Source organism: Biomphalaria glabrata, chromosome 14, assembly GCF_947242115.1.
Source record: "Biomphalaria glabrata chromosome 14, xgBioGlab47.1, whole genome shotgun sequence".
Taxonomy (NCBI): Eukaryota; Metazoa; Mollusca; class Gastropoda; family Planorbidae; genus Biomphalaria; species Biomphalaria glabrata.
The window spans coordinates 2,873,353-2,892,782 of record NC_074724.1 but is presented as its reverse complement, the minus strand read 5'-3'; the positions used below and the strand labels follow the sequence as shown (position 1 = coordinate 2,892,782).

Genomic DNA, 19,430 nt, shown 5'->3' with positions numbered 1-19,430 from the left:
TCGCCCGGGGGAACGACAGAATATATAGATTGGTTAAAATATCTATAACAAGTTTTAAACATATAGATATTTAATTGATTAACAAGCTGTGATTTCTATTCTACCAATAAATTAGACAACCCCACCCCACTCGAAAGTTTAACCCCACCTAATCGGCCAACATACAAGAGAGGGGAGCGAAATAATAAAAAAAATTGGTTGAAATATAAATAATTAGTATATATTATTAACATAAATAATAAATTTGTATACAAATTGAGTGATTTCTTTTTTAAAATTAACCCCACCTAATCGGCCAACATACAAGAGGGGGGAGCGAAATAATAAAAAAAATTGGTTGAAATATAAATAATTAGTATATATTATTAACATAAATAATAAATTTGTATACAAATTGAGTGATTTCTTTTTTAAAATTCGTCCTCAGACTTGCCTCTTCAGGGGAGGGGGTCGGCCGAGTGGAGGGGGGCGATCGCCTCTACCTCCCCCTTGGATCCGCCAGTGACCCAGATACCCCCCTTCTGTATCTCCAACTCTTTTCCCAACTGGTCCAGACACATGATATGATTATGGCGTCTCGAGACAGTTCAAAGCATGAAAGAGAGGTAAACAAAACCAATTGGTAGAAATACAGATTATAATCGTTAGTCTTTATCTATTACTATTTTAATTATCTTATAAAATACAGACGTTAGTTTAAAAAAAAGATAACTACGTCATACCCCCGTTCCTAGGTCGATCTAGTCATGTATGTTAACCAAGTTGTGCATGACTGATCCTAACGTATACAACTACGCTTAGTATAGAATGTTATGTTTATCTACTCCTATAACACAGTTGTCGATCTTTACACCTGTATTTGTTCACCACTCTATTTGGTTTCTTTTGCAAAGCACCTATTCAGTGCTAGAGAATTTGATGATGTTAGCTTACTATAGAATCGAAGAAAAACATCTAGGATTTATTGTGCTGTAGGAATATTGCTCTCTAAGGACTAGGTACATCTTACCATGACAGAACGTTTTGTGATTTTCAGAGCTTTTTTAGTTGGTAAGTGGAGCTTTGCTTAATTTTAAAACTAATTAATTTTATAGTAAAGTTACATTATTATTTACATGTACATTATATCGTGTTTACAAGTTTAAAAAAACCCGCCTATGCCTGAATGGGCACTGGCTTTATTGGGAACGATTTCGCCCTCACTGCTGTCCTCCCCCATCCCATACTGATAACGGGAACGGCAGGTGCCGACACTGTTTCTGTCAGGGTGTAACACTGTACAGTACTGTACACTGTAAGCTAAGAGTCCCGGGCTCCTGATATTTTTCAGGGATAAATCTAGAAGCTTTTCCCATGTTTGGGTCTAGCCGCAAGGCAGATGTTTGAGTTTACCTTAGAGTCGATAACATCTTTTCCATTTATCATGTACGTATTTCTTACCAAACGAAATTATCTTATAAGTTACAGAGGTAGTCTTCAAACAGAAGATACCTACGTCCTTTGCGTATACATATGTTAAACTAGTTTTGCATGTTAATTAGTGTCTTAAACTCTGCTAAGGCCATATAATTAACTAAGTACTTTTCATGTTGAAAACGGGATATGTTACTGCTAGTAAAAAAAATAACAACACATATTGTTTATAACCCTGCCATGCACACGGCCATTTGAGATAGTGCAGAAGGTCCGCACTTTTAGAGAGTCTAGACCAGTGGTTCCCAAACTTTGGTCTCATAGACCTCTTGCCATGTTTTCTGGTTTTCCGTAGACCCCCGTGCACATCTCATAGACCTCCAATTTCCTTTTTAAATTTCGTAGACCCCTTGGAAGTCTTCGTAGACCCCTGGGGGTCTATATAGACCACTTTGGGAATCACTGGTCTAGACTGAGAAGGCTGTTGACATTAAAAAGAAGACAACAGAGTTCCGGCCAAGTCTAGCGCTGATGAAGGTGCTATGCTCAAGGCGGATGTTGTTATATGCATTTTTCCCTATGTAAATAAACATCTATACAATAATAATAATAATAATAACCATAACCAAGTTGCAAACTAATACACCAGCATTTGGCTTTGACACATAATTTAATCGGTAAGGATACTCCTTATTACAAATACTAACCACAAGAAGTTCTCGAGTCTACGGATCATCTGCTGTACTGGGATAGGCCTATCTTGACCGACAAAATGGCCCTCATCTGCTGCTCATCGATAAAAAAAAGAAAATGCCGCCCATTATTGACATCGCCGTACAACTATTTAAGAAAAACAGTTGGAAAAAACAAAGAGAATATGGGAACCTAGGCTTGGAGATTAAGCGTTTATGGAAATTATAAAAAATAACAATTACCCCATTGATATATCAACCGAGGGGATAATAACAACTGACCTCACAGATACCATCAAGGCCCTTAACATTCCTAGGAACATTCTCGTTTCCTGTCAGAGGGCGGTACTGCTGCAGACCTGCCACAGCACCAGAAAATTCCTCAGTATAAACTGATTAAGGGACTACAATTAATTGTGGCAGAGAATGACTACTCGTTCGTTTCTAACATAATAATAATAATAATTATTATCCATAAGGAAATTTGTCTTACAATTTGTGCATTACACCAAACAAAACATGATAACTATAGAAAACCAAAATATACATTCACACCAGATTCACTCCTAATTTACATGCGAAAAGTTTATATAAGATAGTTTCTATTTAATAAGTTGATTGCCATGGGCATAAAATAGTCTATTTTGTCTGTTGGTTTGCTTTCGGTGTTTAGTATCTCTTTTGTGATGGTAAAATCACAAATTCTTTACCCAAAAGGGGATTTTTTTTTATTTCTATAATTTTTTTATTTTTTTTTAAATGAATGTTTGTCTAAAAAAAGCTGCCCCAACGGGGTTTGTTTTTGCCAATGATTTTACTAGTTGCATTTGTGATTCTATGAAGTTTACTTTTTTTTAATGCTCAGATTGCCATACCAGGCAGTGATATTAAAACTTAAAATATTGCAGATGTGAGCGTTATAAAACATAGCCAAAGCCTTTTCGTTAACATTGAACGAGGACATTATTCTAAGTAATCTTTACTGTCCTTTTTTGTTGATACAATCAGTATTGGCAGTAACATTTAATTGTCTAAGATAGTACCAAGGTATTTACAAGTTTGCACTATTTCAATGGTCTTTCCACAATATCATTTTACTTCTTTTCCTTATTCATGTAAAACAAAAATAAACAGATCTATTGAATGAGGTTGTTCCTTATTTTGTTGTCCATTTCACTTGGTTGTGTTGTCCACATTAATGACGTCATTGAATTCATTGTAACTTAAATATCAAAATAGTTTAGATCTAGACATCTTTTAGGATTCAAAAGTAGGTTACAACAATTCACTGATTGATAGGATTAATTTCTAGATTTAAAAGATCTAGGCCAGTACTAGATCTAGATCTACATCTTATCATAGGAAAACATTGCCTTGTAATGTGAAAGATAACAATGGACCTCATTCACCAATCGTAAATAAACACATTTAGCCACGTCATAATATTGATAAAACAATTTAAAAATACGTATCACATTGACAGCCACTATGGATTACATAATTTGTATAGAAGATATATAGAATCACGTGGCTTAATGTTGTTTGTTTACGATTGGTGAATGAGGTCCATGTACGTAACTTATTTTAAAGTAGGCCAGAGATTCAGAACTGCCTCATTATAGAGGTTCTTGAGGGAGGTGCTGTTCCTGTCCTGGCGCTAGTCGTGCCGTAAAGCTGAGTGTGTGGGAGGTGACTGTTAATGTTACGATGTTTGTACATTTTGAATATACACTTATTCAGTCAACCATAAACATCCATAGGGATAAGTGTGTGCGTGTAGCTGACACAAATTGCACAAGCCAGCGCTAGATGAGCGATCAACCAAAACTGTTCTGTACGGTTCTGTGCAGACATTACGACAGTTCGGTTGGGAGTGGAGTCGAGGCGAAGATCTACGATCAAGTCCAAGACCTGCGTGTGAGGAACAGTTGAACCCAGTGCAAGCCCAGGACGAGGCGGAGGAACAAGAAGACATGATCCAGCGGTGCAAAGAGTTGAAACGGCGGAACGGTTACCCACGGCGGAAGCAGTTGTACTGTCAGGTATTACGTGTTGCCGACTGTACAGTTTTGGCAGAGTTCGATCCACGAAAGTGGAGTGTATCAGCGAGTAATCACATTACATGTTGACAATTTAAAAACGTCTTATTATGTACGTCAAACACAACACAAGGAATGGACCTCATTCACCAATCGTAAACAAACAACATTTAGTCACGTGATCATATTGATAAAACAACGAAAAAACCTAACTGTCACGTGATAGCCACTGTGTATTAAAATTAGATCGTAATTTGTATAGAAGAGATAGAGAACCATGTGGCAAAATGTTGTTTGTTTACGATTGGTGAATGAGGTCCATTAAGAAAAAAGACATTGGCACACTAATACGGAGTCCGTACACTCCCATGATACTGTAAACTAATATATTTGTAAACATTAAATTTGTTGAATACAGGTTTACTTTGTATTTTGTTTTTTTAACTGAGAAATAACAATTTAAAAAAAAATCACTTTTTAAATTATATGTCATAATGAGTTTACTAGATAACTACATTTTGGAAAACATTTTTTGTATATCTGTATATTCCCTACCAATGTACAACTTTATTGAACTATATAAAAGAAGAAAAATCTAAACTTAACAATATTCAATAGTGACCGTCTAAATAACCAACTAAGATTGTAAGGACTATCTCTAATTTTTAGAACAACATAAACATTTGACTTAAGCACATTCATACGTATTTTTTTTTGTAGTAAATAAAAACGTTACACGGCATTGACGTTTTCTTTTCACATATAAATTCAAAATGGAATTGCATTGAGTCTCTGTGTTCATACATATATTGCGTTTTAAACATTATTCTTTCAAGTGCTGTCATTAGGCCTATTTTGTTGTTTTTTTACAAAGTTTATATCACCTCACTCTGTCTGTCTGTCTGGTAAAAAGTTTGCACACATTAATTCTTTCACACCCAATCTCGGATCAAGTTGAAATTTTGCATGATTATTTCTTTTACCTGACAAAACAAGAATCAATTAAAAAAAACAAACAAAAACAATTAGTTAGTTAACTATTGGTAATTACATATTTTGTTTGGTATCGCGAGCAAGGGATAGAAATTCTACTTGACTGAAGTGGTATTTATAAGCAGAATTAGTCCCTTTTGTAGTTCGCCGCTTTAAATTCAGATTAAAATAGATAACTATACTATATTCTACATTCATTAGAACGTCGCTAGCAAAAGGGTTAGTATGTTGGCTTGAGCCATGAGTTCGAATTTAGGTCGTTCAACTTTTTTTTTTGTTAGTAAATGCATTTTTAAAAAAAGCGATCACGATAACATTTACACAGATACCCACACCCACAGATACCCACAGACAATTGATAGGGTCATAGTGTATTGAGAACGCTAAAGCATTAAATAGCGCTAAACAAAAACAATTGGTACACAAAATATTTTTAATCGCACAAATTAATTTTTGTTGGTTTAGATCTATTATAAATTTAATCACAAGATTGATCCAAACTAATTGATACAATTACAGTTTGTATAAGCTTTGTTTCTTTTATTAAGGTTTTTGTTTTCAAGTTTCACTTGTTTTATATTTCAGCCACTTTATGCCTGCACGTGAACACAATTGATGTGACTACCACCTGGTTGAATGACACTATTATAGGAACTACTGCAACATTACAGTGTAGTTGGACAGTAGCATCTGGAGAAAATCCAACCCAAATTGTTTACTCACCAAATAACAATACCGATCCTTTCTATTTTTCTTGTGATGTTAACACTGATCTACCGTACAGTTGTACTAGAGGTCCATCAGCTCAAAATAGACACAACATTACATCTTCTCTTCTAAGGTCTGTGTCAATGTTGATTACTAACCTGCAATGTTCAGATGATGGAACATCTTATTTTTGTTTTGTTGGAGAACTTTATAAAAGTCCAACTATATCACAATCTCTACTGAGGGTAAAAGGTAACTACTGTTCTTTCTAATATAGCCATGTTAAATTTTACTGCAAATACTGATTATATCAGCAAAAAAGGGCAGCAAAGATTACGACTACTAAGAAAACTGTCCTCGTTTAATGTTAGCGAAAAGGCCTTGGCTATGTTTTATCACGCTCACATCTGCAATATTTTAAGTTTCAATATCACTGCCTGGTATGGCAATCTGAGCATTAAAAATAAAAATAAACTTAATAGAATTCTAAATGCTGCTGGCAAAATCATTGGCAAAAAACAAACCCCATTTGGGCAGTTGTTTGAGACAAACATTTATAAAAAAAGCTAACAAGATCCTCGAAATAAAGAATCACCCTTTGTGTCAGGATTTTGTGCTTTTATCATCACAAAAGAGATACAAGACACCGATAGCAAAGACAAATTGACACAAACACTCTTTTGTTCCCCTGGCAATCAAATCATTAAATAAGAACAATCTGGTATAAACTTTGTCACATGTGAATTATGATTGAGTCTGGTGTGAATGTACACTTTGGTTTCTTATAGTTATAATGTTTTTTGTTTGGTGTAATGCACAAATTGTAAGACAAATTTCCTTACGGATAATAAAGATTATTATTATTATTATTATGATTTTTAGCGGCCCCAGAAAGAAGAAAAGAAGAGTTTAAGTTTGTGTGGTCTGTCTGCCCGTCGTCCGTCCACCGTTCACACTAATTTTTCAATAACTAAAAAAATATTGTTCTGTTTTTAATTTTTAAATTGCAAAAGCCATTTTTAATAAAATACATAGCTTTTTAGCGACACATAAAAAGGGGAAAGACACTATTTCGTGTGGTCGTATGTCTGTCCGTCTATCTCACGGAATCACCTGACAATAGTTTGGGAAATGTAAAGGCGGTTGGTCGTTGTGCTGGTCACATGACATCCTCATCAGACCTTATAGAAATCTCTTTTTACAATACATCTATTCAGGTCACACATTTGGAGAAGCGAAACTTTCTGGGCAGAAGGTGGACACTGTTCTCGAAAACGGCCCTAATGTCAAATTGAAAGTTGATAAATATCGTTGGGAAAAGAATCACTAACTCGCAAACCTTGGGAAACTCTAGTTTGACATTTATAATTTTTTAAAGTATAAACAAATGAATTAAAATTTGACAAGAGCATTTGAACAGATTACGTTTTGGGGTATTTCCGCAAGTAGGCCATTTTAAGAGTTTAAAAAATAAATGATTAGGAACACATTTTGCTTACCGTCTTCTAGGACTAGAATAACATGCCTATCATTAGAATATTATAAAGTCGAGTACTCGGGCAGAGTTGCGTTTACTGAGCGCCTAAAGGCAGCACGGAAAACCAACTCCTACATACCCTTCCCCCCAAAATTTGCTTAGGGGGAGAATCGGGTAGGGTAAAAACGGTTTCGTTTTTTATATATAAGATTATTATTATAGCTTTTTATATAGCGCTACTTTCTTGCTTATAGCATGCTCAGAGCGCTTTGGTCCAATCTCATTTGTGGACCAGTGGGGGAGTTGGAGTTGGTTTTCCGTGCAACGCAACTCTGCCCGAGTCGGGTGTCGAACTTCGAGCCCCCTTCTAGGTAGCCAAGACAAGCCAAGTTCAAGCGCACTTCGCCTCTCGACCACGCTTCCACTAGGAAGATTCATCAGTTAATAAGAGAAAAATAATCGCTTTAAAGTTTGTATAAAACAGGAATAGCCTTAAAAAATAATATCTGATGTTTTTTGTGTCAACACTGTGAAAAGTAATGACTACACTTGACTATAAATTAAAATGGTTGAGGATTTCCTAGGAAAATTAAGACTATTATATACTTAGATCGTCCATCCGTACAGTACTAAACAGTCAGCATCGCCGTATAAGTGTAGGGCGGTAAAGTAGAAATGCTTTTAAAAAATATTATCTTTATCTATATTTTACAATGAACATAATTCCTAGAGTTATTTTCTTGCTTTAGACATGCTTCAACTGCTGTGATTTCTAAAATTAAATTGGAACCCCCCCCCCCCCCCAAAGTTTATGGTGGGAGGGCAGGATTGATGCCATCGTCACCTCCCCATCCACCAAATCGACCAACATACTAGAGGGTTGGGGGCCGAAATAATCTAAAAATAGGTTGAAATATAAATAATTGGTATAAATTATTAACATAAATAATAAATTCGTATACAAATAGTGTGATTTCTTTACTAAAATTCGTCCATCCGCCCCCCCCCCCTTGGATACGTCAGTGTGTCCAGCCAGCTTTAGACGACCTGAAGGATGTCTTACATTATGACCAAACCCGCTCAGCTTTCGTCTCTCCACAGTATTGAAGTGTTCCTCCTTTTTTTGCCAGCCAAAGTAAGGTTGTACTTGGTCAAGTCTTACCTCTTCTTTTCCTGGGATCTGATACCCAGCATTTGACTTTTACTCTCAAACGCTTGGATTGTTCTTTCAGCCTCACAACCATATAGAAGTGGAGAGACTACACTAATTAGTAGAAAAAATATTTTGGGAAATTGGAGGTTTTAAATTAAATGTAATAGGACATTAACACGTCGAATAGATTTATGCAAGCAACTCTTCAGAGGGTAATTTAAATAGTCTCTGTCGCTTTTATTACCGTATCTTCCTTGTTAGATTTCATCATTTAGTTGTGTTTAGAACAGCTTGAAGTGTTTTGAATTAAATTGTTTATTTTGTTTTTCTTGCACTACATTACAGTAATGTCTTTACTTGTTTGGTTTCATAAGTTTCATACGTGTCTTCCGAAAAGAAGATTTTTACATCCAGTCCAAATTATCGGCATTTGAATTGGATTTTGTTTCAGATATTTTTTTCTTAGTATAGTAGATTTAATTGAAACTTAAATGTTTTGTTTCAAAGTATGAATTCCTATAAATCTACTGATATTTATTTTCTTTTTTTTTTTTTTCCAGTTACACCAACAGTTCCAACATTAAGTAATGTCCAGACAGATGTCCAAGAAAACTCAAACATCACAGCTACATGTACAGCTGGTGTTGGTTATCCTAATGCTGGACAAATTGTTTGGAAAGTTTATCAGAATGGACAAAGTGTTGATTTATCTCCAGAACTTATGATAACTGCTGTAAATGGTAGGCTATTATTTTTGTAATTGCATTATTAAAGAACATACTATTAAAATTTATTTTTATTATATTTTAAAATATAGAGCTTTAAAAAAGATTCCCTTTCAGACCTTGCGATCTAGGGCAGATAATGCTAAGGTCATCTGTTTCTTTGGCCAATGGTTAAAGAACAGGGTTTCATGTGACCAACGCAACGACCAGCTGTTTTTGCTTTCCCCAACTAAAGTCAGGTAACCATTAGAGTTGGACGGACACAGGGGCGCCATAAGAATACAGAAAATTAAAATACCAGTCTTCACCAAGATTGGAACCCATAACTCCAGGTCCAAAAGCCAATTGCTTAACTACTCAACCACCGCGCCTTAAAGAAAAAGAAAATTAAACCAACTAATGGATTAAATACAACTTTATGTAACCTTTATTAACTCTTTCTCTCCGTAATTATTTACCACGTTCTGGTGGAATCAACGCTGGTATAACAAACTGGTTAAAAACTAATAGCCTATTATTGATAAAGAGATATATTAAAAATAACGGCATGGCATCTACCAGATATGTACAATATGTCAGACTAGCGATTTTAGATAATTTTTCAGCATTGATTTGTTATCAACAGAGCTATTCGTATTTTCATTTAAACGAGATAGAAAAAGAATGTATATTTACATAACCTAAATATTCTGATTTAGCACTCTTAATATCTATATCTACTAGATCTATCACATAAATTAGGAATAATGTAGATGTAATTTACATTAGATTTGTGCACCGAGTGAGTTCTTTTAGCATTACATTTAAAAAAGTCATTCATATGACGTCTAGGGAAAAAAAATTCCATTACGACACACGCCTAGTATGACTAAAAAAAATAACTCATCGATACGAGTCAGTTATTGAGGGTTCATAGACATTGGTGCACCGATTTTTTTTTTTTTAAGTATTACATTAGAAGAATTCATTCATATGAAATCCAAGGGAAAAAATCCATTTCGTTACAATGGGCTGGTAAAAAATGTTTTTATTAACACGAGAGATTCAACGAGGGTTCATAGCCACAAGTGCAAAGAGTTCTAAGTTCTAGTATAATTCATTTAAAGATATATAATATATATATTGATTATTAGGATTAAAGCCGCATCTTTTTGTGCGTTTTGTCTGTCAGTCTGTCCGTCATGTTAATATCGAAAAAACAAAATAACTAAAAGCTATTGAAAATTTGACAAATCTTTAATTTCCTTTCGAAATATCGCAATAGTTTTAAGTATCTAAAATAGATTGTTCCGGATGTTTGTATATATATTTAAATTTTTGGAATGGTCTCGTATGAAAATTAGATGTACCATAGTATCGTAGAGAGATTTTATGCCATATATTGGTGTTAGAAAGTTTTTTTTTTACTGAAGTACCTCAAAATATTATTAACGATAATTAGATTTTAAAACGTTTAGCTAGAAAATTGAATTTAATTTACGACATAAGTGCGATTTTACATAAATAGAGTTTGAATGTTTTTCATAAAAATCCGGAACGTCAGATATTCGTAAATGAGAAGAAGATTATTTGTTTTATTTATTAGAAGAGGGATTTCAAACAGTTATTTGTGTTATGAGATTTTTCATATTAAATTCGGAATAATTTTGGCAACGATTTGTAAGAAAATTTAAGTAATGTAAGTTGATTTCAAAATCAAATCCGGAACATTCTTTACAAATAAAAAACCCTCTGTTATATTTAAGCAAGATAATTCAATGTAAAATAAGTCTAAAAATGTTTTTTCAATAATCGTTTCCAGTAAATTACTTTCTTATTTTCACCCTAGCTTATATGATAAATAGGATGGGATGGGATGGCAGTTGGCTGGTTTTCGAACTTTGAACAATTGAGACGACAGCCTAAACTGCTTTTCACTCTGCCAGATGATCACAACCTCCTTTCATACGTATATGAAGTTTCTAACAAAATGCTATAAAAAATAATATATGTAAATCTTTTTTATTTTTTTTTCAAGTCGTTTTCCAGAGTACCCCACTCCCCCTTCCTCTGGACAGTCCTGCCCTCTTGAAGAGAACGTCGTGCCCCATTGATAGAGAATTGACGCGCCTCCCTCTGTTTGAGAAAAGATATGTGTTAAATGGGGTCACTGTTGTGAAGGCTGTTTAGCTGTTGGTGTGTAACGTAATGTCTGAGACCCACAAAGCCCAAAGCCTCCTATGAGTTTGTGTAGCGCAAACTCTCTTTTTCATTGTTATAAACTCAATAAGTAATTAATTATTACATTTTCAAAAAAAAGATTTTTTTTCTAGTCACACAGTCAGGAGATGACAGATGTACAGTACGTACCCAAAGTTCAGTAACTCTAATAGCAAAGAGAGATCATCAGAATATTTCTCTGGCATGTTTTGTAATCAATCAAGATTTTAAACCTACAGCACCAGACACTTGTACTAATCCAGAAACAGATTATTGTATCCAGACTAACCCTATTGTGGTCACTTGTGAGTGTTTTTATAACACCGTATTTGAATTTGTATCATTAAAACATTCCATTATTAAATTTATTGTGAGTAATTATGTTTCCTTAAGAGTAATTAAACAAGTAACGCTTACATGTAAGTTTATGCAAAGAAAAAATTCACAATTTCGATGCTGATGCTTCACTTATTTCTTGTATTTTTCATAGCCTCTATACCCGAACCTACATTGTATATGTTTAAATGACACACCGTTTATAATTTTTTTAACCTAACTAGATCCAGTGTCCAGTCTAAGTCTGACCAGAGAACCAGCATCTACACTGTATGAAGGAAATACAGTGACACTTAAATGTCTAGTCGATGGAAATCCTTTACCAACTTTCACGTGGACTAAATATGGAGATGAAAACAGAAAAATTTCTAGCGAGATGGATGGTCTCTACAGCACTGTTACTTTGACTAGTCTAAATAAAACCCTGGATTCTGGAGAATACAAGTTGGTGTTTAAGGATTTTATAAATCAAAATTTTAACAGAGGGTGTCTTTTTCAAATGTCAAGTACTATTCTCTTGATAAGCCCCAGCTTTTTATGGCATGCCAAAAATAGACTGCTTCCGAGCGCAAACTGTTGAACAGATTGAGCGCACATTTTTGAATATCAAATGAGTAATTACATTTGTGGTCGTTTTGCTGGCCAAATGACAGCCTCGTTAAACGTCTGGCCATAAATCATTTTAACTTCACACCGTCTGCCCCTTAGATTAAAATATCTGTAAAGGGCACTTTGCTTTTCTTCAAATGAGAGTTTCAACACTTTGTGACTTTACTGACTAATAAAGAATCTTAATCGAAGTTGCCTATTTGGCTATGTTGGCGCCCAGTTTATTTTGAAACACATAAAAGAAGACAATCAAAGCTTTTTTTTTTTTTAATTCAACAAAAACATTTAATTAAACTAACTAACTAACTAACTTGGCTTGGCTACCTAGAAGGAGGCTCGAGGCTCGACACCCGACTAGAGCAGAGTTGTGTTTACTGAGCGCCTAAAGGCAGTATGGAAAACCAACTCCTAGATACCCCCTCCCCCCCACTGGTCCACAAATGAGAATGGACCAAAAGCGCTCTGAGCTGGAAAGTAGTGCTATATAAAAGCTATAATAATATTATTATTAAATTGTTGAAAGTTTTATTAGATATTTTTATTTAATACATTGTTTTACATTTCTACCTCCAGCTGTACAGCTTCCAATGTTATAAAAAATGTGAATTACGCAGCTATTGGTGTAATCGCTCTAGATATATGTAAGTATTAAGTTTGTGTAGGTTTAGAATCAATTCACGAAAACATCTAAAAATGTATGTATTTGTCAATCATTGCAAACACTTGTCTAATTGTACTTTGAGTTCATAAAGTGTAGTGAATACAGCTTCTTTGTTTGGCTAATTTTTTTTTGTTGGTATCTTTTGGTTGTACGAAGACCCAGAAGGTTGATAATCTAGGATACATTGCGTTGTGGCCAGCCATTCAAATAGGGATAAGTGAGAAATACAATTTAATTAAAAACATTATTTTTTTTATTTATATTCATTCTTAATGTAATTTTATTTTAGACTATTTATGTAAAACAGAAAAACGTACTCCTTCAAAACCTTGCGATCTATGGGGCAGATGATGTAAAGGTCGTTTATTTCTAGGGCTGTCTGTTAACAAGAATGTCATGTTTTGTTTGTTTGTAAAATGTTTGACATGTTTCGGATGTTCCTTCAGAGTTGAAGATAATTACTTCCTAGTCCAAACCTCCCGCAGGACTACGGGGAATGAGAGCGGGCAGGGTTTGAATCCGGGACCATCGATAAATATGAACAACAGTCCAGCGCGCAAACCACACGACCAGGCAGCCATCCATGTGGCCAGCATAACGACAAATTGTTTTTTACTTTTCCCAATGAATGTCAAGTATCCATTAAATTTGGGTGGACTTAACATCCCAAAATTCCAAAACCTAGTCTTCACAAAATTCAAACCCAATATCCTTCTTTTAGATACCCAACAGCTTTACCACTTAACCACCTCAACCTCAGGCTATTTTTATTGTAGTAACTCCAGTGGTGGACTGAAAGGGTTAATGTGTTTGCGGCCTACTGATACACACGACTCAGGCCAATCACACAGGTCAAGGGCTGCTCAACAAGGGACAGTACTGCTAGTGCTCGCAAGTATGACCCTTGCTGTGGTCATGTGACCGAGAGCCTTAAGAGACGAAAGACAGTGTGTAAAGGACAGTTGAGTCCAGAACAGCACAGAATTTTATAAATTACTCTGAAAGACACAAAGATAAAGGCACATTTCTCGTCCCATATGGTAGGACAAATTTGTACAAATACTTCTTCTTCCCTAGTGCTATTAGAGCATGGAATGGGTTGCCTGAGCTAGCCAGGAAAACCAGAGACTTGGAAGAATTTAAGTCATTGGTTAATATGCATGACTAAATGCATGACGCGTAGGACGTAATCATCTTCTTTTTTGAAGTAACGTCTGTATTATATAAGATAAGATCGTAAGAACTGTGCATGGTCCTCGAGAATGTAGCTGTACGAGCTAGAGAGTCTATTACTGTTTAGAAGACAGTTCTGTTGTATAGCAAAGCATTTGAAGTTAGTGTAGTCAATGGACCTCATTCACCAATCGTAAACAAGCAACATTTAGCCACGTGATTCTCTATATATTCTATACAAAGTGTCATCCATCGTGGCTGTCACGTGATACGTATTTTTCATTGTTTTATCAATATTATGACTTGGCTAAATGTGTTTATTTACGATTGGTGAATGAATTATTGGCTGCTGTTGATGTATTTGTTAAACCCCCACATTGTGTATTAAAGCCCTTGTTGTCAAGTTCTTGTTTTAGATGTGTTTTGTTGTTGAGCAGTGTTTACAGAAGGCCTGATATAGAAGATCGTAACAATATATTTAGGCCATTTAATTTTCTGAATGTGATATTTTCTATGCAATAATTGTCTTAGTTTAAAATGTAATCTAAATTTAGTACACCTAAGTGTGGATGCATTGTACGTGTATATAAATGTTTCATTTCAGATGAAGCCACCACTCCAGCTCCTACAACAACAACAACAACAACAACAACAACAACAACGGAGCAAACGTATAGATCTACATCGTCAACAGAAACAATCTCGGCAGAAAATATCAATGCAGTCAATAATTCTGGTAATAATCTGGTCTAAGAGTTCTTTCTCATCCTGGCCACGAGATAAAAGCCTTTCTCGGGTCACATGATTCATAAAAGGGGCGTGCTTGCCTCGAACCATTTGAACATCTGAACCAGGTCTAAGAGTTCAGGTCCCACGGCCTCCGTTGTCAACCTGCCACCTCGGTGGAAACGTCTATTATTAGAAATAGATGGCGAACAACAGAGGCGCTGTAGCTGAGTGGTAAAACGCTTGTCTTCCTAACCTGGGTTCCTGGGTTTAAATCTCGGTGAAGACTTGGGTTTTCAATTACGGAATTATTTTTTTTCTGAGTCCACCAAACTTTATTGGGTACCTGACATTTCTTGAAAACGACCTTTGATTTACCCAACTTACAGATACCCATCAGAGTTGGATGCACTAAAGAGCGCTCTAAATATCCCGAATTTAACCGAGACTCGAACAGAGGACCATCAGATCGGAAGTCAAGCGCTTTAACCACTCAGCCACCGCGCTTCCTGGACAAATGTAGTCAATCAGAATTTCCATTTGATTGGTGTGTTGTCATCGACAATGAATGATTGAGGGCAAAGTTTCAACTTGATCCGAGAATGGGAAATGGGAAATATGTATAAGATTTTGACTAGAAAGACAGAGTTAAATTGATATAAGCTCGTCAAAACATGATAATTATCCTTATTACACGTTAAAAAGATTTGTATAGGCCTAAATGACTTCACCCGACCCCTTAGTAATAATGAAGCATTACATTTAACATCGTGCGACATTCAAGATAGACTCACGTGTCAGCGCGCTGTCAACACATGACATCATCACTGAAATAAGTTTTTATTGTAATACAACAGAAGAAAGTGGTTAGTGAAATATTCTACCAAGCTTTTGGAAATTTTTATATCTGTAAGTAGACTAAAAAATATGAAATAATATTATTTATTCTATCTTTTTTGTCTCAAAAATGGATACAATTCTATTTTCCAGACAGTAATAAAGTTTCTCTGATAGCTGTGGGTAAGTAATGTGTACAATTGTTACACTAGATGTCTTCTCTGTTTATTGGATGTTCGTAAAATACATGGATCTTGAAACTTTGCACAATTATTCCTAACAAATATATGCATCAATAAAATAGTGTTAATTTATTAATTTTGTTTGATATCAACAAGGGAAATAAATGTTACATTTTTGATATACATGGTTGTAAATATGGAGTTATCCCCTTAGATAAGCCTTTATATGCATCAATAAAATAGTGCTAATTTATTAATTTTGTTTGATATCAACAAGGGAAATAAATGTTACATTTTTGATATACATGGTTGTAAATATGGAGTTATCCCCTTAGATAAGCCTTTTTTTTTAAACGTATTTTTATATTTGCTTGTTTTGTTTTCTGAGTCTTAGCTTAATTCTTAAGTAAATAAGACAGTACCAGTAACGAGCACGAATCTATTACTCAGTACATAAGCTCTTATGAAGTTGTATTAACACGTTTAAAAATAATTAATCATACTTAACTCTTATCTTTCTATTCCCAAGGTGTTATTTTATCATCAATTATAATTGTACAGTTAATTATCATCTTTCTGATCAGAAGACAAGGTAAATACATGTGATTCTCTAACTCTATGTGATCAGTCTTAACTCTTTCTCTCTGTCAGGTTCTTGTATTCTTGTATTTATCAAATTATTATTATATATTTCCAATGCAAATATTTATTAATATTAAATATTATTTCAATTTGTATTATTGTTATTATTTTCTGAACTTATAATATTTTGGCTCAAGTTCAGCCTGACAAGCACATCATACACATATAGTTGTAGATAAACTAATAAACTAAGTGTATATGGTAAATAACAATAAAATTTATTCTTGTGATATATTTACAAATGACTGATTCATGATGACTGATAATAATAGTATGAAATATCAATATGTAATAATATGTAATCTACAATGATCCAGTTAGTCTCCTTAGATAAAGAACATTCATATAATTATGAAACACATAGTATATTACCTTAACTATAATAAGTAGTTCAATGGATCACATAGTCCTTCAATCTAAAAAAACAACAACTGGTAATATATGTAGATCTAGCCTCTAGATCAGGTACTGTCCACTGACGACAATTCCAAAAAGTAGAAGTTCATAGTTGACACTACACCATCAGGTCTGACCACTGCAACCCGCAGTCTGGAATCTTGAACCTCAGACTCATGTACAAATCAACGTGCACACCAGACGACCAACTGAGAGAAAGACCTCAGTCCTGTAGACTGTAGACTTAAAGTTGTACTATCAATATAGAACTGAGACTGAATAAACAAGTCTTGACACTGAGACTTGACACAGAGTCTAACATATAGACTTGACACTAATACTTGAAATAGAGTCTTCAACTGAGACTACGACTAAAACTTAGTCTTGACGCTAAAACCCTATAGAAGATAAAAGAAAGGATTCTTCTAATCATCTATATCTAGTCTAATTATAGACTTACAAATACGAACGAATTCAAATAGAAAAACTATACAATGAAAAATAAAACTCACCCTAAACAGGGGTCAAGATAATCCAACAAGAAAATGTCCAAGGCAAATGCTAAGGCTATCCAATAACAAAAACCAAGGAGAAATTCAAGAGCTCTCAAGACACGTCTATCTGTACCAACGTACAAAACAATGGAGAGACTGTACTAGACGATAAATGACGCAAATCACACACACACTAAATTTACGTCACTAGAAGTTGTGACAAGCAGCAAAAGCTCAGTCCTCTAGTCTACACAGAAAATATTAATAGTGTAATGACGTCATCAATATAGTGATCAACGCCGCACTATCAATTAGAGAACTAATCCTACTATACAGTTACATAGATAACTGCGACACTCTCCTAACTGACGATACCAGCGTTGATTCCACCAGAATGCGGCCTATAAGCTACTGGCTACATTTCAAACGCAGCTCCATGTTGGATTTAGTGAAGGCTTAAAAGTAAATGAGCGATTATACGTAAAACACTGAGCCATAATCTTCTAATGCAAAAACAAAATCTAATAAATTACTCAGAAATACACAAAGATAAAGGCAGATCCACGTTCCATATGCTAGGACAAATTTGTACAAATGCTCCTTTTTCCCTAGTGCTATTAGAGCATGGAATGGGCTGCCTGAGCTAGCCAGGAAAACAGAATTTAACTCAATGGTTAACAAGCATGATTAAATGCAATGCTCGTATGACTTAATCATCATCTTTTTTTGAAGTAACGTCTGTGTTTTATAAGATGAGATATAACATATATTGATAACATTTTGAGGCCAACAGCGAATTGATAATCTGGGATATTACGATTCTTAAAAATGAGAATAAGTGGGCTGTTTTGACATTTCAAAGATAAAAGTTGAATTATGAAAACCAATAACAACTATTGAAGTTACTAATTCTAAGCATACATCTTTATTTCAGGGATATGTGTGAAGAAACCAGGCGAAAGAAAGCCACACATCTATAACCACCCCAATAAGGAATCTGAATATGATTATGTTAATAATTCCAATTATAATTGTATTGAGATTTAAAATTAATCTTTGTTTTGTTGCTTGTTATATTAAGAGAATCTGTATTAAAACAATTATAAATTATCAAAAACTTTTCTGTGTAAAATAAACATGTTGACAATAAGGAAATACTTTATTCTTTTTGTATTGATAAAACTCAACAACTAACAATTATGCTAATTATGGTATACAATTTAGTTACAGAATATTGGTATATGTCAAATCAATTTTGTGTTAGATGACAAATTTTAGTATTTGTCACTAAAGGAAGATCTATATAGTTCGTCCATCGTGGATTGATGATGACCACTTTTGTCATCCAGGGGGCTGAGGGCTTTGCACTGGGGTTTTATGCCTCCTCGTGTGACTGGTGAGACCTTAGTTAGCCCGGAGTGGGCAGGTTATTCCACTGGAGCTAGTGTCATTTGCCTTGCTTTTTGTCTTTGACGTTTTTCTTCTGCCACCGTTGTTCTCTTGTTCTAAGCAATCCGTGTGTCAGTTTTCACAGCGCGACGCCATGATGCTTTGTCATGTGTCTCTGTCTCCCAGGTGGCTGGGACTATGCTTAAGGTTTTAAGAGAAGCGTGTGGTATGTTCTCTGGACTGACATTTGTCTGTGGTCATGAAAGTTTCGAGTTGAGCTCCTGCTTGCTTCCACTCCCAGTCGTCCCGCGGTAGGTTTGGTCTGAGACGTAATTATCTTCAGAATCTTCAGGAACATCCGGAACATTTAACGCTTACAAGTCAATACGAGTTCCTTTCTCATCACCTAGCACATGAAATATAGAACTATAGGTACTTTAAACGACATCACGGGTCACTTAAAATTATAGACGTTCGCAACTCATTTGTTTTCAGCACTAACTCTTTAGATTACATACGTTCCATTAAAAACAAAAGACAAAGCAATATGAAGAAATGTGGTAACAATATGAAGAAACATAAAAAA

The 19,430-nt window shown here is 34.8% G+C and overlaps 1 protein-coding gene across 1 annotated transcript; it reads left to right on the top strand.

The window, feature by feature from the left end:
• Window positions 1-790: 790 nt before the first annotated feature.
• LOC106076034 (cell adhesion molecule 1-like) lies at window positions 791-18,518 on the top strand. Its single transcript, XM_056011522.1, has 10 exons — window positions 791-1,050; window positions 5,723-6,097; window positions 9,036-9,215; window positions 11,513-11,704; window positions 11,960-12,179; window positions 12,918-12,985; window positions 14,783-14,914; window positions 15,895-15,924; window positions 16,453-16,515; window positions 18,390-18,518. The coding sequence occupies exons 1-10, from the start codon at window positions 1,011-1,013 to the stop codon at window positions 18,500-18,502; spliced, it is 1,413 nt and encodes a 470-aa protein (XP_055867497.1). The 5' UTR covers window positions 791-1,010; the 3' UTR covers window positions 18,503-18,518.
• Window positions 18,519-19,430: the final 912 nt, after the last annotated feature.